The sequence below is a fragment of the Chrysemys picta genome, chromosome 8 (genome assembly GCF_011386835.1).
Source record: "Chrysemys picta bellii isolate R12L10 chromosome 8, ASM1138683v2, whole genome shotgun sequence".
Lineage (NCBI taxonomy): Eukaryota > Metazoa > Chordata > Testudines > Emydidae > Chrysemys > Chrysemys picta.
Genome location: NC_088798.1, coordinates 73,472,939 through 73,488,656, shown reverse-complemented (window position 1 = coordinate 73,488,656; position 15,718 = coordinate 73,472,939). Strand labels below are relative to the sequence as shown.

Genomic DNA, 15,718 nt, shown 5'->3' with positions numbered 1-15,718 from the left:
GGAGAGGAAACGGGTGCAGCTGTCCTGAACTGACAGAACTCCCAAGGAAGGGGCAGTTGGTTTCTCAAGAGGATGTGAGCTGCCACCATGAGGCAGGTGCTTCACTCCTAGCTAAGCCTTTGCAGTCACCCCCAAAACCCTCTAAAAAATCCTGCAAGCTCCAGCTCAGGAGCAGAGCCTCTGCCACCCCTCCCCAAGTTCTTTAAGGCCAGGGCAGCTCACCAGCAGACAGACCCTGGAGACACTCAGTACCGGGCGTGAAGCTGAGCACCTGCCACTGCTCCCTGAAGCATTTAAGCTTCCACTTTACCTTCAGCAGTGGCTGCCCCCTGCCAGCAACTCTCCCTACACCCCAGCAGCTCCTCCCTAACCCTGCCAGCCCCAGGCATTAGCTAATGGAGAGATGAGGTTGAGCTTTTCAAGGCCCAAACGCCATGTGAGCGGACAGGCCAGTGCTGGAGATAAAGCAGTGGGAAGAGCAGAGCTCATGCTGCTCGGGGCAGGGACTAGGCAGCCAGAGGCTAGACCAGAGGATACTCTAGAACAGGACCTCACTGGCCTGGCTTTGGGGAAGGAAGAGTGTAGCTGCTGACATGGAAGCCCACCAGCCCTTCTGCTCCAGCAGGATGGTGACTCAGCATTCCAGCAGTGGAGAAGGACCCCTCTCCCTGAGCCCAAGCCAACACTGGTGACAGGGGTAGGATTCATTCCACATATGGGGGGCCCAAAAGGCTGTTGGCACCATACTCCAGAGAAGACAGGACACAGCAGTTGCCTTTCAGGCTACTTTAATAGAACCTCCCTTCAGTCAGTCTGAATGACCATTCATACACAGCGGCATGGACTATCAATGCCACTGGGGACCAGAGAACCCCAAATGCCATTTCCTTACAGTCCCTTGCTCAAATACCTTGGTGCCTCAGAGAGGTGGTCACCATTTCCTCATTAAAAACAGCTCCCATCAGCATGGCAGCCATGACCCTCCCCTACTTAAGCACTAGCAGGATTCAGGAAAGGCCTCCACTCACAACTCAGCCCAGGAGGGATGCTTCCAATGAAGAACATTGGATTCTTCCAAACAGCACCTAGGCCAGTGGAACAGGCAGCACTTCAGGGGGTATTTCCCACCCAGCACTAGTCCCATGCTCTTCCTTGCTTCACAGGACAGCTGTCTGACCTCACTGGCCAAGGCCACAATAAGAAACTCAACCAAGCTTTTAAAACAAAGTAAACAACCTTTAACAGAATAAGTCAAACAAAAAGGCAAGAGAACAAGATTTAGGCCCAGGAATTTAAACAGAGCAGGCCTTCCCCCAGATGGGGGTGGGGGAAGCAGAGGTTTGCTCAGTGCACCTGCAGGGCTTGCTATCAATATAGCACTGTGCTGTACATGCCAGGGACAGTCATTAATTGCCCAGTCTAATAACAGGGAGTTCCCCAGACCCTCTCCAAAGAGCACTGTACATCCCCCTCTCTTCCACGCTGGCAGGTGTATTTCAATACAAATAAAACCCAAACAGAACAAAAGAAAAATCTTTGAGCCTGGTCAGACTCACCCAGTTGCCCAGCATGCATCCTCTATGACCCCAAGACCTATGCAGATGGGGTCCTTCATTGCCTGGCCAGTTTAGCCTGTCCTTTTACAATGGTATGTGGGAATCCCCATGACATCCACCTCCCCCCATCTCACTGGGTTAACCCACCTGGGCAGAGCAGAGAACAAAAACATTTAAAAAAACCTAAAACAAATCTGTGTCAAACTAACATCTGAGAGAAGACACAAAAACAGACAAACAGGGACCAGAAGCAGCCTCTGCTCAGTGCCCACGTCCTGTAAAACCAGCTTACAATACGTCAGCACATCAGCCCCACCCCTCCTCCCCGCAGGAACGTAAAGCCAATGCACCAAGCCCCAGAGGGGCAGCACATGGCTGTGGAAACATCCAGCCTACACCACCGGGCACCCTGTTGGGGAAGGAAAAGAGAATTAGAGCCATATGCAACACAACAGAGAGCTGAACAGTCAGAGAGACAGCCCACTCCTCCCCTTCCCAAATAGACCATTTACCCAGCCTTTCCTGTAGCTCACAGCTCCTCCTTCAACTTCAGCTCTCATCAATACACTCCAGCCACTGGAGTGCTAGCACAGGAAGCCCATAACCCAGTCACTCCATTGGGTAGCAATTCACCTACCCTCCAGCAGGAGGTGTTTCACATTCCTTTGATTCCTGCTCCCTTCCCCACCCTTGCAATCCCAAAGGCAACAGGAGATACTAGCATCCCCTAACCTGGAGGGCAGGAAATCCCTCAAGCAAGGAGATGTTCCCAAGATTAAAATTATTTCAAGGTTTAATTTCATCTTCCTCCTAGCTGGCTTATTTCACTTTCGTTCGGAATTTCCCCCTCAGCCAGACTCTGGGCCGTTCATGCCTGGTCTTTAACTCTACCAGAAGTGTCTCACGCATAAAGACAAAGCTGCAATGGCTGGGTTGGGCATGCAGAAGAGGACCATCTATCAACCCCTGGCATTCCACTGGAAAGAATGTGCAAATGTTTCTATGGTTCTTTCCTAAACCTACATAAAAGGGTCAAGATACCAGGCTGAATTTGGTCCAACAGCATCCCCATAACTGAGACACTGGGTTTTTAATGCCCTAGCTGTTGAGGCTGAGGGGAACAAAGCCTAAGAAGTCTACAGAGCCATGCAAGGACTCACCCAAAGTTTTGAGCAGCTGCAGCGCTATGGCATTCTTGGCCTTGTCATGTCCACTCAAGCCAGACTTATCAGGTTTGATCCACATAAACCCACTGAAGGGGGATGGGTAACCTGGAATCACCACCTGATACCAGAACCGCAGCCAGCCGTCAGGGTTCGCTTGTACACATTTAGTCAGAAACACAGGGATTCCCAGCCGCTGCTTCTTGCACAGTGCGTTCAGGTAGTCTAACACGCAGAATGCCTGCGGCAAAGGGCATGTCACGGCACCATGAGGTGTCTGGCTCGGACTGCCACTCTTGCAGCCACCAGGCTGCAAGCTTTCTGGAAAGGTTCTCTCTGTGTTGGCACGGAGTTTCTGCTTCATGTCTACTTTCAGCCAATCCACTTCAATTTCCTCTTCATACAGACCCAAGTTACCTATGCACAAGAGGAAGCCTGTCTCAGTTTCAGAGCATTGGTGTTCCTGGTGCTGAGAATGGGGATGGTAAATGCAAGATACAGGCAAGAAAGCAAAAGGGAGTAAAAGTGCACACAGATTCCTCCACACACAAAGGTATTGGATACAAGACAGTGAGACCCTACTGATAATTCTCTGCAGTTCTGGGTTGGGTTTACACTGACAATGGCTACAGGTTACCAGATTATAGGCCTAACCTAGAGAAAACCCCACCCCCAAACTCATCTAGCCTGAGGGAAAAGCAACAGCTCTGCTGTCATTTTCAAGTTCTCCTTTCTGCCCTGGTGATTTATACCCCAGGATAGCTGGGGCAATCAACCGTCAACAAAAGCAACATCGAAAGGGACAAGACGGCAACCAATGTTTCCATTTTAAGGCGATACCAGCCTGTCAGAACAAGAGACGTCAGTAGACCAAAAGATACATGCACCCACTACTCCCAGACTAGTGCCCAGAGAAGCCACTGCCACTTGTGGGATCTGCAACGCCCCTGCCATTCTGACTCCTCTTGCCCTGGCCCACTCCTCCCCACAGAGGTTGAGTACCTTCCACTAGAGTTTTCTTGGCCATGGCTGCGGCTCGGTGGGAGTTGTATTTCAGCACTGCGAGCTGTCCCCCCTTCCGGGAGGGGCTGGGATACAGGGAGATGTTCAGGACCCCCGTGGTCACCTCCTGCAACAGTGTCCGCAGCTGGCCCTGCTCCATCGAGGATGACAGGCCATCCACACACAGCTCACACTTCTCAGTGCTCCTGCAAACCATGATGGGGCAGCCCTTCTGCACCTCAAAGTTGTTCAGAGCAGCAATAGCTATTTGCGCACTGCGCCGATTGCTGTACTTGGCATAGGCAAAGCCACGGTTGAGCCCACTGAAGGTCATCATGAGGCGGAACTCGTACAGCTTGCCCACGCTTTGGAAGAGAGGAATTAGTTTGTTTTCATAGATGTCCTGAGGGAGTTTTCCAATGAATACCTCTGAGCCGGATGGAGGGGGCTCCCCAATCCAGCCTGCAGATACACAACAAAAGCCAAGCAGTAAGATTGTGAGAGACACCCAGTCTCCAACAACCGCACTTCCCTGAAACTCAGTTCGACAAGAGGCTGTGCCCCCAGGGCACAAAGTGAACCAGGCCTCAGCTTATCCCTTATCTGCAGAAGGATCCTGGGTAGGCAATGTGCCTTGGACACCAGCTCTGCACACAGGACAGGATAGAACAGATCCAAAAGGGTAAAAAGCAAGGCTGTCCTGCTCAGTGGGAGAGGACAGGGGGAACCCTCTCATCCAGGGGTGATAAAAATGTTAACAAAATTTTTTTTACTTTGTTTTTTAAATTATTATAAATTTTACTTTTTATAAGTAAACCTGTTTATAATGAAATCTGAGTAAATAATTGCTTAAAACATTTAAATAAAATAAGTTAAACCCATGAGCTGCTATCAAAAACTTGGCATTAAAGGCTGCTTTTCTATAGGAGGAAAGATGGTTTTCCCCTGATTCTAATTTTGCTTTAGAAATATGGCACAATAGGTCATGTACTGTATTAAATGTGTTTTATTTAAAAAAGTATATGCTGTTGTGTTTAATTAAATTCCAGTTACCATCCTCATGGAGCTTCACAAATCATGAGCAAAAAGTTAATTATCTAGTAAGTAAGCCATATATCAGTTACCATTCTAACATACTAAAAAACATACAATTAAGACTCTGAAAATATAAAGCTCTAAAGTTGCTTAAATACATGTAGCAAAAAGATGCACTAATCTAGTGTCAAGGCTCTACTTAGTCATAAAGCAACATGTTTTAATGGGTACACCAACCAATAAGACAGCACCTTTCTTTAGAAAAGAACTGAAGCACAAATGGAAAAGTTAATTAAAATCAGTATTTAAACAGAGGCTCTCACTTGGTGACTTGAAGATCAGTGATCTTCAAAGGCCTCGATTTAAAGCAATCCACCCTGCTCCCCTCACAGAAGCCTCCAGCTGAGGCCCCCCAGCTCTGGGCCAGGGTTCAGAGATTAAGGGGGCATTGGGTTGGCTGTGTGTGGAGCAGGGTGACCACAGTGCCCCCCAACCACATCACCCTGGGCGGTTGCCCATATAACCCACCTGTAATACCAGCCCTGCCCCCACAAAAAGCGACAACCCCCCTCATACCACAGCAACCTCACTTCTGCGCTACTGCTGGCTGTGGCGCTTCCTTCCGAGCTGGGTGCCTGCCCAGAAGCCACTGCTCTCTGGCCGCCCAGCTCTGAAGGCAGCACAGAAGTAAGGGTGGCAATACTGTGACACCCCCCCGCCCCCCTACAATGGACAGATTTTACAGGGGAGACCAGATTTCATGGTCTGTGGTGCATATTTCACGCTTGTGAATTTGGTAGGGCCCTAAGCAGGAGTCTTTCCGGTACCTCTGAGGGCTCAGGTGGTAGGTGTGAATGCTTAACACATACAGACTTTGCACAGAAGTCTAACACATCCTTGATCTTTAATGGAGAAAATTACTCCAGTTTATAGTGTAGACATGACCTAATAGAGGTTGGCTTAGGGTGACTTACAACCACCATAGTAATTACTGTGGTGGTGCATATCTATACTACTCTCCTTGGGTTGGTGGTGCACATCCTCACCAGAAGCGCTTCCACTGACCTAAAAGGGGCAGTGTGGGGAGCTGAGACCCTAGTCTCTCCATTTTGCTGGCAGCTCCCTGAAGGAGCCTGAGGTCCCCCCTGCCCCAAATGCCTCCCCATTCCTTGCCAGGAGCAGGGGAAAACCACCCGGGGTTTCTCACCTCCCTGTTCCCTGCCTGCTCCTGGCTCCAGAGCCATAAAATTGACAAGACAGCCAGACAGCCAACATTCTTGGCCGGGAGTAGGGTCCAGCTGCCCATCTCTCCGGGGAGTAAGAGGCAGTTGGGCTCTAGCTGCCCAGCTTTCTTGTCAATTGACAAGAGCCAACAGCTTATGTACGGAACACAGTGTCTACACAGACACTGTCGCCCTAACTACACCAACATAAACCCTACACCTCTCATGGCAGTGGAGGAATTATATTGGTGTAGTGGGGCACTCACATCGGTGGGACAAGGCTGCAGTGTAGACACTGACATAATTAGGTTGATGTAAGCTGCCTAACGTCGACCTAACTACATGCATCCGATGAAGTGGGTATTCACCCATGAAAGCTCATGCTCCAATACATCTGTTAGTCTATAAGGTGCCACAGGACTCTTTGCTGACCTAACAGTAGCGGATACCATGCCTCAGATTACAGATCATTTAGAAAACAACCTGACTGCAACACCCCTCACTAGCTCACCCTGCCCTTGGCAGACCAACTCTGTTCAGGTAGCTAAGCCGGGTCCCTGGCCTCATCAGACTTCTACACACTGGACTGCTTCTCCTGCATGGAGACTTCCAGCCCAGCTTGCCTTCTCGGTCCTTGGCTGATCCACACCCTCCCTCCTGCCCAACATATCCCCTGTACATTTGTGCCTGACCTTTCCTAGTTTGTACATCCCACCAACACCTCCTCTTTGTTCTGTGTTTGACAACTTTCAACTCCTGCCATTCCCCCATCCCTTCAGAGAGAGGTGGGCGTATCTTCTCATAGCTGGAGTACACCCAGGCCTGGTCTACATTGCAAAGTTCAGTCAATATAAGCTGCCTTGCATCAACCTAGTTGTGCGTGCATGTGTAAACTGGTCTCCCACCAATGCAAGGTCTCCATTACACCAACATAGTAGTATCAGCTCCCCGAGCAGCACTGAGCCATGGTTGACATACAGAGGGTCACAGTGTGAGTGTAGACCCTGCATTACCTATGTAGACCCTAATAGTCCTCCAGCAGCTGTCCCACAGTGCCTGACACATTCAACTGTCATCTCCACTGCCCATGACTCAGAGACCAGAAGCCACCCCCACCTTTGAAGTCTCACAAAATTTTTAAATGCCTTTTCCTGACTGTCCATCTTGGCAAGCACACCTAGCAGATTGCTGTGTGCAGCTGCCCAGCTGGTCATACGCTCCAGCCAGGCTCCAGCCTGGAGTGGACAGGAGATATCAGAACTCCTGTGCCTGTGGGGAGAAGAGGCTGTGCAGGCATAGCTCCAATCCAGCTGTAGAAACATGGACACCTATGAGCAGGTAGCACAGGACAATGAGAATGACAGGGATCAGCAGCAGTGCCATGTGAAAGCGAAGGAACTGAGTCAGGCATGTCACAAGCCAGGAAGGCAAACTGTCAATCTGGTTTTATCTGTAGCCAGACAGGACTTGTACCTGCTCATACGGGGTGTGTGTGTGTGTTGGGGATTGACATAACCATCCCATGTGTCACCTCTGGGAGGAACCTTGCAGCCCCATGTCCCTGGGCCAGGACAGCCAATCCCACCAGCTCCTGGAGGGCTGGGCCCATTGCCTTGGGAAATTCACAGCACCACAGTGTTTTCCGAGAGCTCCTGTACCCTTGTGGACACCTCAGCAGAGGGAGGGTTGCAGGCAATGCCCCAAACTCTGGGTGAGCAAAGGAAGTGCCCAATATCTTCCCCAGCAAACCCCTGCACCCCCCGCCCCCAATTCTGAGCTCAGTCCAGGGCCACCACACTCCCCACAAGAGTTACCTGCAGGTGGGGGGCACTGTCCTTCTCCCACTGCCCACCTCTCCACCCCCTCCTCTCCCCAGGCATATTTCCTGCTCAGCCTCTGTCCCCAGCAGCTGGACCCAGGCTGGGAGCAGAGGGGCTGAGACCGAGCCGCTTCTCCCACTGGCTGAGGGTGGCTGCTCAGGGTAGCTGCAGAGCAATGGCTGCCTGAGCAAGCGCCTGGCTGGGGAAGCAGTAGCAGCCCACCTCCTCCACTTCCACCTTGGCCCAGCTGCCAGGGACAGGGGCTGAGCTGGAAATAAGCTTGCAGGGGGGCACCTCTTACTCGCTTGCCCCCTGTCTCCAGCAGCCAGGCCTGGGCCGCTGCTGCCTCCACAGCTGGGCTTTTCCAAGCAGCAGCCACGCTGCACAGAGGCAGCCACCTTCACCCAGCGTGCAAAGTGGCTCCATCCTGCCCCCTCTGCTCCCTGCCTGGGCCCAGCTGCCAGGGAGAGGGACTGAGTGAGCCAGAAACATGCCAAGGAGAGGCACAGCAGCAGGACAGACCCCTCTTGACCCACTGGCAGGACAAGAAGAGCAAGCGTAGCTCGGCGCCAGAGCCATCCTTACTCACACGCAAGCTACATTTGGGGCACCACGTTGCCCTACGCAGCTCCATGCTGCTCCAGTGGCCAGCCCGATCCCCTGGCCAGGAAAGCTGCCCCCACTCCCACTCCACCCCTTCCCCAAATCCCCCACCCCTTCCCCTGAGCTACATGCTGGGGGACTGCAGCAGGGGTTGGGTGTGCCCTGCACTCACTGGCAACAGGAAGTGGAGCAACCCAGCCCCAGCCCACTCCCAGCCATGCCACTGGTGAGTTCTGGGGGGGTAGTTCCTCCCTGCTCCCCAAGTCTGGGAGCCTGGGGAGCAGGCTGAGGCCAGGTCACTCCACTTCCCGCCGCGTTGTGAGCGCGGGGTCAGGCCCGTCCTGCAATCACTGGGCAGCGGGAAGTGGAACGATCCAGCCCCAACCCACTCTGCTGGTTCGTGCTAGGGGGCGGTTTCCCCCCTGCCCCCAAAGACCTTGGGCACAGTCCCTCCCCCGGAGGCCTGGGGCCAACCCCTGTGGAGGGGTGGCATAGGGCACCACAATGTCTAGGAGTGGCCCTGCTCAGTGCTTGCAGAAATGGGGCATGTGACTCCGTATACCAACGTCACCTCTGTCTGTAGCTGTTATGGGCTTGAGGGGTTCCCCCTTCATACATGCAGAACACCTGAGCCAGATAAGGTGGTGAAAGAGGAGGACTTGAGATGACATGCTGATCAAGATCCTGCAAGCAAGAGCTGTATCAGATTGTGAACGAAGGACCTGGAGGTTGAATACCGCAGACTGTATGGAGAAGGATAGAGTGGACAGGAGAAAGATCCAGGAGTCCCAGCAGGAAACGATGACAGATTTATCAGGATATAATGGAGCTCCTCCAGCAGCAAAAATCCCTATAGACTCTTGTGGACCTACATGTTCAAACACAGGCTTGCCCCCTTTTGCAGTCCATGGAGAGCTCCATCATAGCACCCCAATACACCCCTCACTCTTCTTGTGGCTCTACAAATTCCAAAAATATGGTGTATCTTGTGCTTGCAACGCTCATGATAATAGTGCAGAGCTGCGCAGACTCCATGCTTCTATCAGAGATGGCCAACAATGACAAGCCCTGCCTGGGTTCATAGGACTTTCAAAACAGGAGCAAAAATTATGGGGTAGAGAGGTTATGAGATGCAGAAAGTTACATGATAGGAACTTGACCCTGCAGTTCCACTCATCCCTGTGCAACTTGTTTCTGCTCCTCCATGCACTGCCAGAACACAATGAGTTGCACACCAGGATACCTACCCACTGCATATCGTTATAGGCACACCTAGTGAGCGTGCAGAACACCAATGCAAGGAGCCAAGCATACAAGTGCACAAGTGATATGCTAACTTCACCAGCTTTTTACCTATGTAACTTGCACTGGCAAGAGTTTGTACTGTGGATGTGTCCCAATGTGCTTCACTCTGGGTAAGTCGTTACTGAGTTCGAATAGCCCAACATTGTCCCTGGTCTGGCAGAGACATGACAATTTCTTGCCAGCAGAAGTGGAATACACACACACACGTGTGATACTAGTTTTCATAGCAACAGCTTCACAATATCAATGAAAATTCTTACATTGTACAGATGCCCCCAAATCACCACACTTCCTCATCAGGAAACTTATCTAGGTTTTCCATTCATTGCTACCCGCTACGGAGCAGTGAATGGACTCAGCAGTTTGGAACCAGTAGAGTGACTATATTTCTATGCCTAAAGCAACTGAAAAAGCTGTCTACATACCTGAGGGAGGGCCTCCATACTTCCTCTGACCATTGACCTGCACCAGTTGGATGCCAGTCTCCTTCACCCAGGCCAACAGGGCTGTTTTATTGTTCTGATTGACAGCATCACTCCACATCTGTCAAGGAACCAGATAGACACTTTGTCCAAGGTCCCAGTGGTTATTTCTGACCTCACATCTGAGGCCTTCAAAGGAAGGGAGTTAGCAGTGACCCATCCCACCAGTAGACGGACACCCATTTACAACCCTCCTCCAAAAACAACTACCAAGTGGTATGTAAAACTTTAGACTGCTTTCTTATTCTCTAGGGTCAGAGAACATGTGACAAGACTCATTACATCACAGAGACCTCCAGTGGCTCTACTCAGTCAAGGTTCACCTACCTAGTCTGATTAAATGGAGCCATGGTAGATCCCATGTTGCAGGGAGCCTCATCAGCTCACTCCCACCCACTCCATGGTGATAAGGACCTATGAAGCTCCCAGGTTGCAGAAGGTTTTCAAGAGAAACACCTCAGTATTCAAGAAAAGCTAAAGAGTAATACATAAAAAGGTGTAGCAAGCAGTCAGCCACCAACTCAGACTGATGCTAAGATTGGCATCCTATTCCAGATGTATGTCCTGAGAGAATACCATATTGCTGTGAGACTCACTCGCTCCAATTAGAAGCTGCATTTTATAAGACTTAAATTGCAACTCAGCTGGAGGGAACAGACTGGAGAAATATTGGTAAAGTGGCAGCTCCCATACCCCACCCAAAGAGACATCAGCATCTTTCCTGGGTATGGAGATACCATAAAACAAGGAGTTCTTAAAACCTTTCCTACATGGGACCATTTCATCAATGTCACTCAAGTTTTTTTTTTTAAACCCACTTTAATTAAACTGGTGCAAACCCCTGTGTATAGGCTCTTATTCTGGTTTCAAAACAAGCATGTTTTGATTTAGCTTAAGGTGATTAGAAGTCAGTTTAAATTGCATTAAAATAAGTGCAGCCACACAGGGGTCTGCACTAGTCTAACTAGATTGGGTTAGCAGTCACCCTTTACATTAATACAGGGCAGCTTTCCAATGTAAGCAAGCATTTTAGAGACTGCTCTCAAGCCTCAACTTTAGTTTCTACAGCTAGTACATATTTAGTTGTACTGTTTTTCTAAAGCAGGAAAAATCCTTCCAGAAAGTAGAGATTAGACAGCAGGAAAGAGATTGGCCCTAAACTCCCTAGTTTTCTAAACCAGCAACAATGCTCCCTGCATACAGAATCCAACTTGCCAGGGCACCTCACGGGCTTAACACAGCCATGAAAAGGTAGGAGATGGCCATAATACATGTTAAGATTTTAAGTCACCTTCCCCCTCCCCTTTTAAAGATGGGCTTCCTCCCCAGTTTGGGTTGTCATTATGGGGCTCTAAAAGAGTGTCTTATGAAGATGGTTTTTCCCCATTAATCTGGGAATGCAGCACCCTGCCACCAAAGCTAAGCAACTTGCATCTCTTGAGGAGAAACATGGTCTGGCTGCAACAGCCAGCTGAACGGAGTGGTAGCTGAGCAGGTGGGGAAATTGGTGTCAGCCAGAACAGGCAGTGGGTGTGCCAGAACTATCAACGTACAACAGATCGTGCCGAGGCAGCCTTAACAGACTGACATTTACACATAATGAAAACCAAAATTTGTAGCTAAATCCTGGGGAGAGTTACATTAATGTATCTCTGATTGTTTGGAGGCTCCAAGCCTTTGAGGGATCAGTAGCACAGGCGCCGATTTCCAGAACCCCACCCTTCCCCCAAGGCCCCACCCCACCTCTTCCTGGAGTTCCACCTACTCCCCTGCTCCTCCGCAGGGGACGGGCATCACCGAACACAGCCTCGCTGGACTCCCACATCGGGGCGCACACAGCCTCCGGGCTCCTCCATGCTGACAAGGGCGCCACCCCAGCCTCTTGGGACCCACGGGTGGGAGGAGAGAAAGAAGAGGTCCCAGAGGGGATCCAAGTTCATTAACGCTCCCGGACCCCGGGGCAGACTCCTCTCCGCAAAGCGCCTGTTTAGGGGAGTCTCCAGGGAGGGAGTTCGGCCCCTTGGCCAGACCCGCAGCAAAACTGGCTGCAAGGCTCCGCCGGGCCCCTGAACCTGGCACCCGCCATCCTCAGGGCCAGTTTGCGGAGCCAAGAGGGGCACCACACGGGAGCACTCGAGCGACTACCCCAAAGCAGCGATGGCAACAACCCCGCACATCCCTCCAAGCCTGCGCCCCCCGCGCCAGGAGGGTCCCGGCAGCCCCGCCCTGCCCTCTACCGGAGGAGACGCTCACAGCGAAGCTCGCTCCGCTGCCTGCCGACGGGACGGGCCCCCTGGGGCCGGGGAAGTGCTGAGCCCCGCTCCAGGAGCCCTGTGCCGGCGGAAGGCGCCACAACAGCCAAAGAGGCTGCGCTGCCCGAGAACGCTGGAGGTTCCTCCTGCCCTCGGGTGGGAAGCAAGAGGCGGCCAGAGCTACCCAGGGATCCCAGGACAACGTGCTCGGCACCAGAGTCCAGGCCCCTTCACTCGCGCCGCCATGCAACCAGACGGGCCCCTGCAGTGGAGGCCCGGGGCGCTCACCTGCGCCTCCAGCGCGCCCTCCATGCTACACCAGCCAAACCCCCCGCAGCAGCGGCTGCCCCCGCCGCCCCTTTATACCCTCCCCAGGCCTGGAAGCTTCCAGTGGCCGCGATCGGGGCTCGCTCATTGGGCGCTGGCTGGGCTCACCCCGCCCCCGGGCTGCAGGGTGGGGCTGGGCTCGGTCTCGGCCCCGACGGCGCGCCTCGCTCCGGCAGCCAGGGCGAAGCGGCTGAGGCGAAGTTGCCGTCTCTGGGCATCGCTACAAAGTTACAGCCCTTGGGGGCCTGCGGAGAGGGGCGCTGCTCCCCGCAGCTTCCGCGCCAGGGCTGCCGGCAAGGAAAGGGGGCAGGGGCCACGCGGGCAGTTTCCCCACGGAAGGGGTGGGACGGGAGCCCCAGCTGATCCCCCCCACATGCAGCAGCGAGGCGGATAGCACCTGTCACTTCTTCCTGTTCCAGAGCACTGAAGGATAGTTATGTACAGAACCACCCTCCCTCCCCATTAGCTCCCTTATTGTGCCGACACTCACGCTAATGAGAAAGACCACGAGAAGTAATGGCTGCAGAAACCCCCAACTACTAGCCCAATGCCCTGGCAGCCACAGGCCCAGCTACTGCCGAACCTTGAGGATTTGATGCTGGCACGATGCAGAATAACATAAGGGAACTGAATAGGAATGGAGACTGCTCAAGAACCAGCGCTATCTTAACGATAATGAAATGTCCTTGCATTTGCTAGCAGGGTCAGAGAAAGGCAACATGTTCTGGGGCGGTTTGTGCACTGCCCTGTGTGAACACTGCTAGCAAAGTGTCATGCCCCCCCCCCCCCTCTCTAGCCCAGTCCTTTCAGATGCAGTTGCTGTAGGAGTCAACAATTTTTTTTTGCAGAAACTTACAACTACCTACTCACAACCAGCTTCTCCAGAAAAGAAAGCAGGCACCAGAGCCAGTCAAACCCACCCACTTCTGATTTTTCAGGGAAAGTGGCTCATGGAGAAGACAGTTTCTTCATTTATTTTCTCCCAGAATTAATATAGCCTCTTCCAGCCCTACCCAATCCAACACAGTACAGCTTTGGTTTGTTCAGAAGTTTTAAAGGAAAACTGCAGTGATCAGTTGTAGCACCTTGAAGTTAAGTATTAAATCAGAGGTGCTCTTTTAAGTCAGTGCAAGTTTTGTGACAAAGAAAAATGTCAGGGTTGGATCCTGTTCTATTTGCTTAGGAACCTTATTCCTTAGCCCACCTTCTCTGTAACACTACCAGTTATCTCAGTGAAAGCTCCCATATACTGATACTCTAATAAGAATTCAGGTTTTCCTGACAGTATAACTTTAATAATTCAGCACCCATTTAAATGCACGAGAAAGTAGCAACTCCACAATTTTCTTTCTTGGTAGTTGGAAAGCAGTTGCCAGTTCCTACATTTAAAAAATGTGCTAAGTGTAACCACTCTTACCTTTAAAGAAAAATAGGAGCTGCTTTCTCATTAATTTAAGCAAAATCTGGGCTTTTGAGTTTTACTTTTAAGTATACAATCATGACAGTCTGCTGAAGATGCAACATTTGTTTTAAAAAAAAGAACAGGAGTACTTGTTAGTCTCTAAGGTGCCACAAGTACTCCTGTTCTTCTTTTTGCGGATACAGACTAACACGGCTGTTACTCTGAAACCTACCATTTGTTTTAAAGTGATTTAGGTTACATTTCAATGCATGCAACTTTCTAATCAGTCTGGGGTATTTCCAAAAAGCCCAGATCATTAGGTATCCAACTTCCACTAAATTTTGATGGGATTTGGACAAATTTGAAAATTCCAGCCTTGGACAAAAACATGTAATTAGCATTAGGATTTGAAACAGAAGAAGGGGAGTGGTTAAGACTCAACATTGTAGCTGTTTTACAGAATAATTTTGAGAGAGAGGATTTGGACAGAGATTAGGTGAATGGTCTCAGAAATAAACAATTTCACATTCTACAAGCCTGAAGGGATGCACAGGGCGGAAATGTCTAAGGTTTAGACAGGCTATAGCAGCGGTGGTCTAATTTTTTGGCCCGAGGGCCACATCTGGAAATAGAAATTGTATGGCAGGCTATGAATGCTCACAAAATTGGGATTGGGGTGGGAGGGGGTGAGGGCTCTGGTTGGGGGTGCGGGCTCCAGGGTGGGGCCAGAAATAAGTTCTGGATGTGGGAGGGGGCTCTGGGCTGGGGTGAGGTGTGGGGATGGGGGTGCAGGCTCCAGCTGGGGGTGCAGGCTTGGGTAGGGCTGGGGATGAGAGGCTTGGGGTGCAGGACGGTGCTCCGGGCTGGGATTGAGGAGTTTGGAGGGCAGGGTCAGAGCGTGGGGAGAGGCTCAGGGTTGCAGGCTCCAAGCAGCACCTACTTCAAGCAGCTCCCAGAAGCAGTAGCATGTCCCTGCTCCGGCTCCTGCTTGATGGCCCATTAAGGATCATCAGCTATACAACTGACCCATTGAGAGAAGGCAGATATGCCTTGTAACTCAGCAAAGTATGCAGGAACTTGCCCATGTGACTCCAAACTCCATTTGGCTGTAATTTTCCACAATAAGAACAAAGAGGAAAAGACTATAAAAGGCTGATGCCTCCTCTCCATCTGGTCTTCAATCCTGCCTTTTACCTCTGGAGGGACTTTGCTACAAGGAAGCTCTACACAAAGGACTGAATGACCCATCCCAGCTGTGGATGTGCTCCAGAGACTTGATTTGAGCCTGCAGTTTATTTTATCACTGCTACAAGCCTGAACCAAGAACTTTGCTATTACTGTATGTAATTGATTCCATTTAACCAATTCTAGCTCCCATGTATATCTTTTTCCTTTTATGAATAAACCTTTAGATTTTAGATCTAAAGGATTGGCAACAGCGTGATTTGTGGGTAAGATCTGATTTGTATATTGACCTGGGTCTGTGGCTTGATCCTTGGGGATCAGGAGAACCTTTTTTCTTTTACTGGGGTATTGGTTTTCATAACC

General features: G+C 51.1%; 1 protein-coding gene across 2 annotated transcripts; it reads right to left on the bottom strand.

Moving 5' to 3' along the window:
- Window positions 1–771: 771 nt before the first annotated feature.
- DND1 (DND microRNA-mediated repression inhibitor 1) lies at window positions 772–12,848 on the bottom strand. Of its 2 annotated transcripts, none has more exons than XM_024107086.3 (5): window positions 12,730–12,848; window positions 10,133–10,250; window positions 3,722–4,183; window positions 2,717–3,136; window positions 772–1,965 (listed from the first exon to the last, which is right to left on the bottom strand). In XM_024107086.3, exons 1-5 carry the CDS (start codon window positions 12,751–12,753, stop codon window positions 1,949–1,951), a joined length of 1,041 nt encoding a protein of 346 aa, XP_023962854.1. In that variant the 5' UTR covers window positions 12,754–12,848; the 3' UTR covers window positions 772–1,948. The 2 variants fall into 2 exon arrangements, with proteins under 2 accessions (XP_023962854.1, XP_065410903.1); XM_065554831.1 differs by having other exon boundaries at window positions 12,443–12,776.
- Between the last annotated feature and the right edge of the window lie 2,870 nt (window positions 12,849–15,718).

Coding starts and splice junctions, on each gene's coding strand:
- DND1 (XM_024107086.3), bottom strand. CDS start 12,753: ATGGAGGGCGCGCTGGAGGCGCAG. Junction 10,251..12,729: donor AGGGCGCGCTGGAGGCGCAG/GTGAGCGCCCCG, acceptor GTTCCTTGACAG/ATGTGGAGTGATGCTGTCAA. Junction 3,137..3,721: donor CAAGAAAACTCTAGTGGAAG/GTACTCAACCTC, acceptor TCTTGTGCATAG/GTAACTTGGGTCTGTATGAA.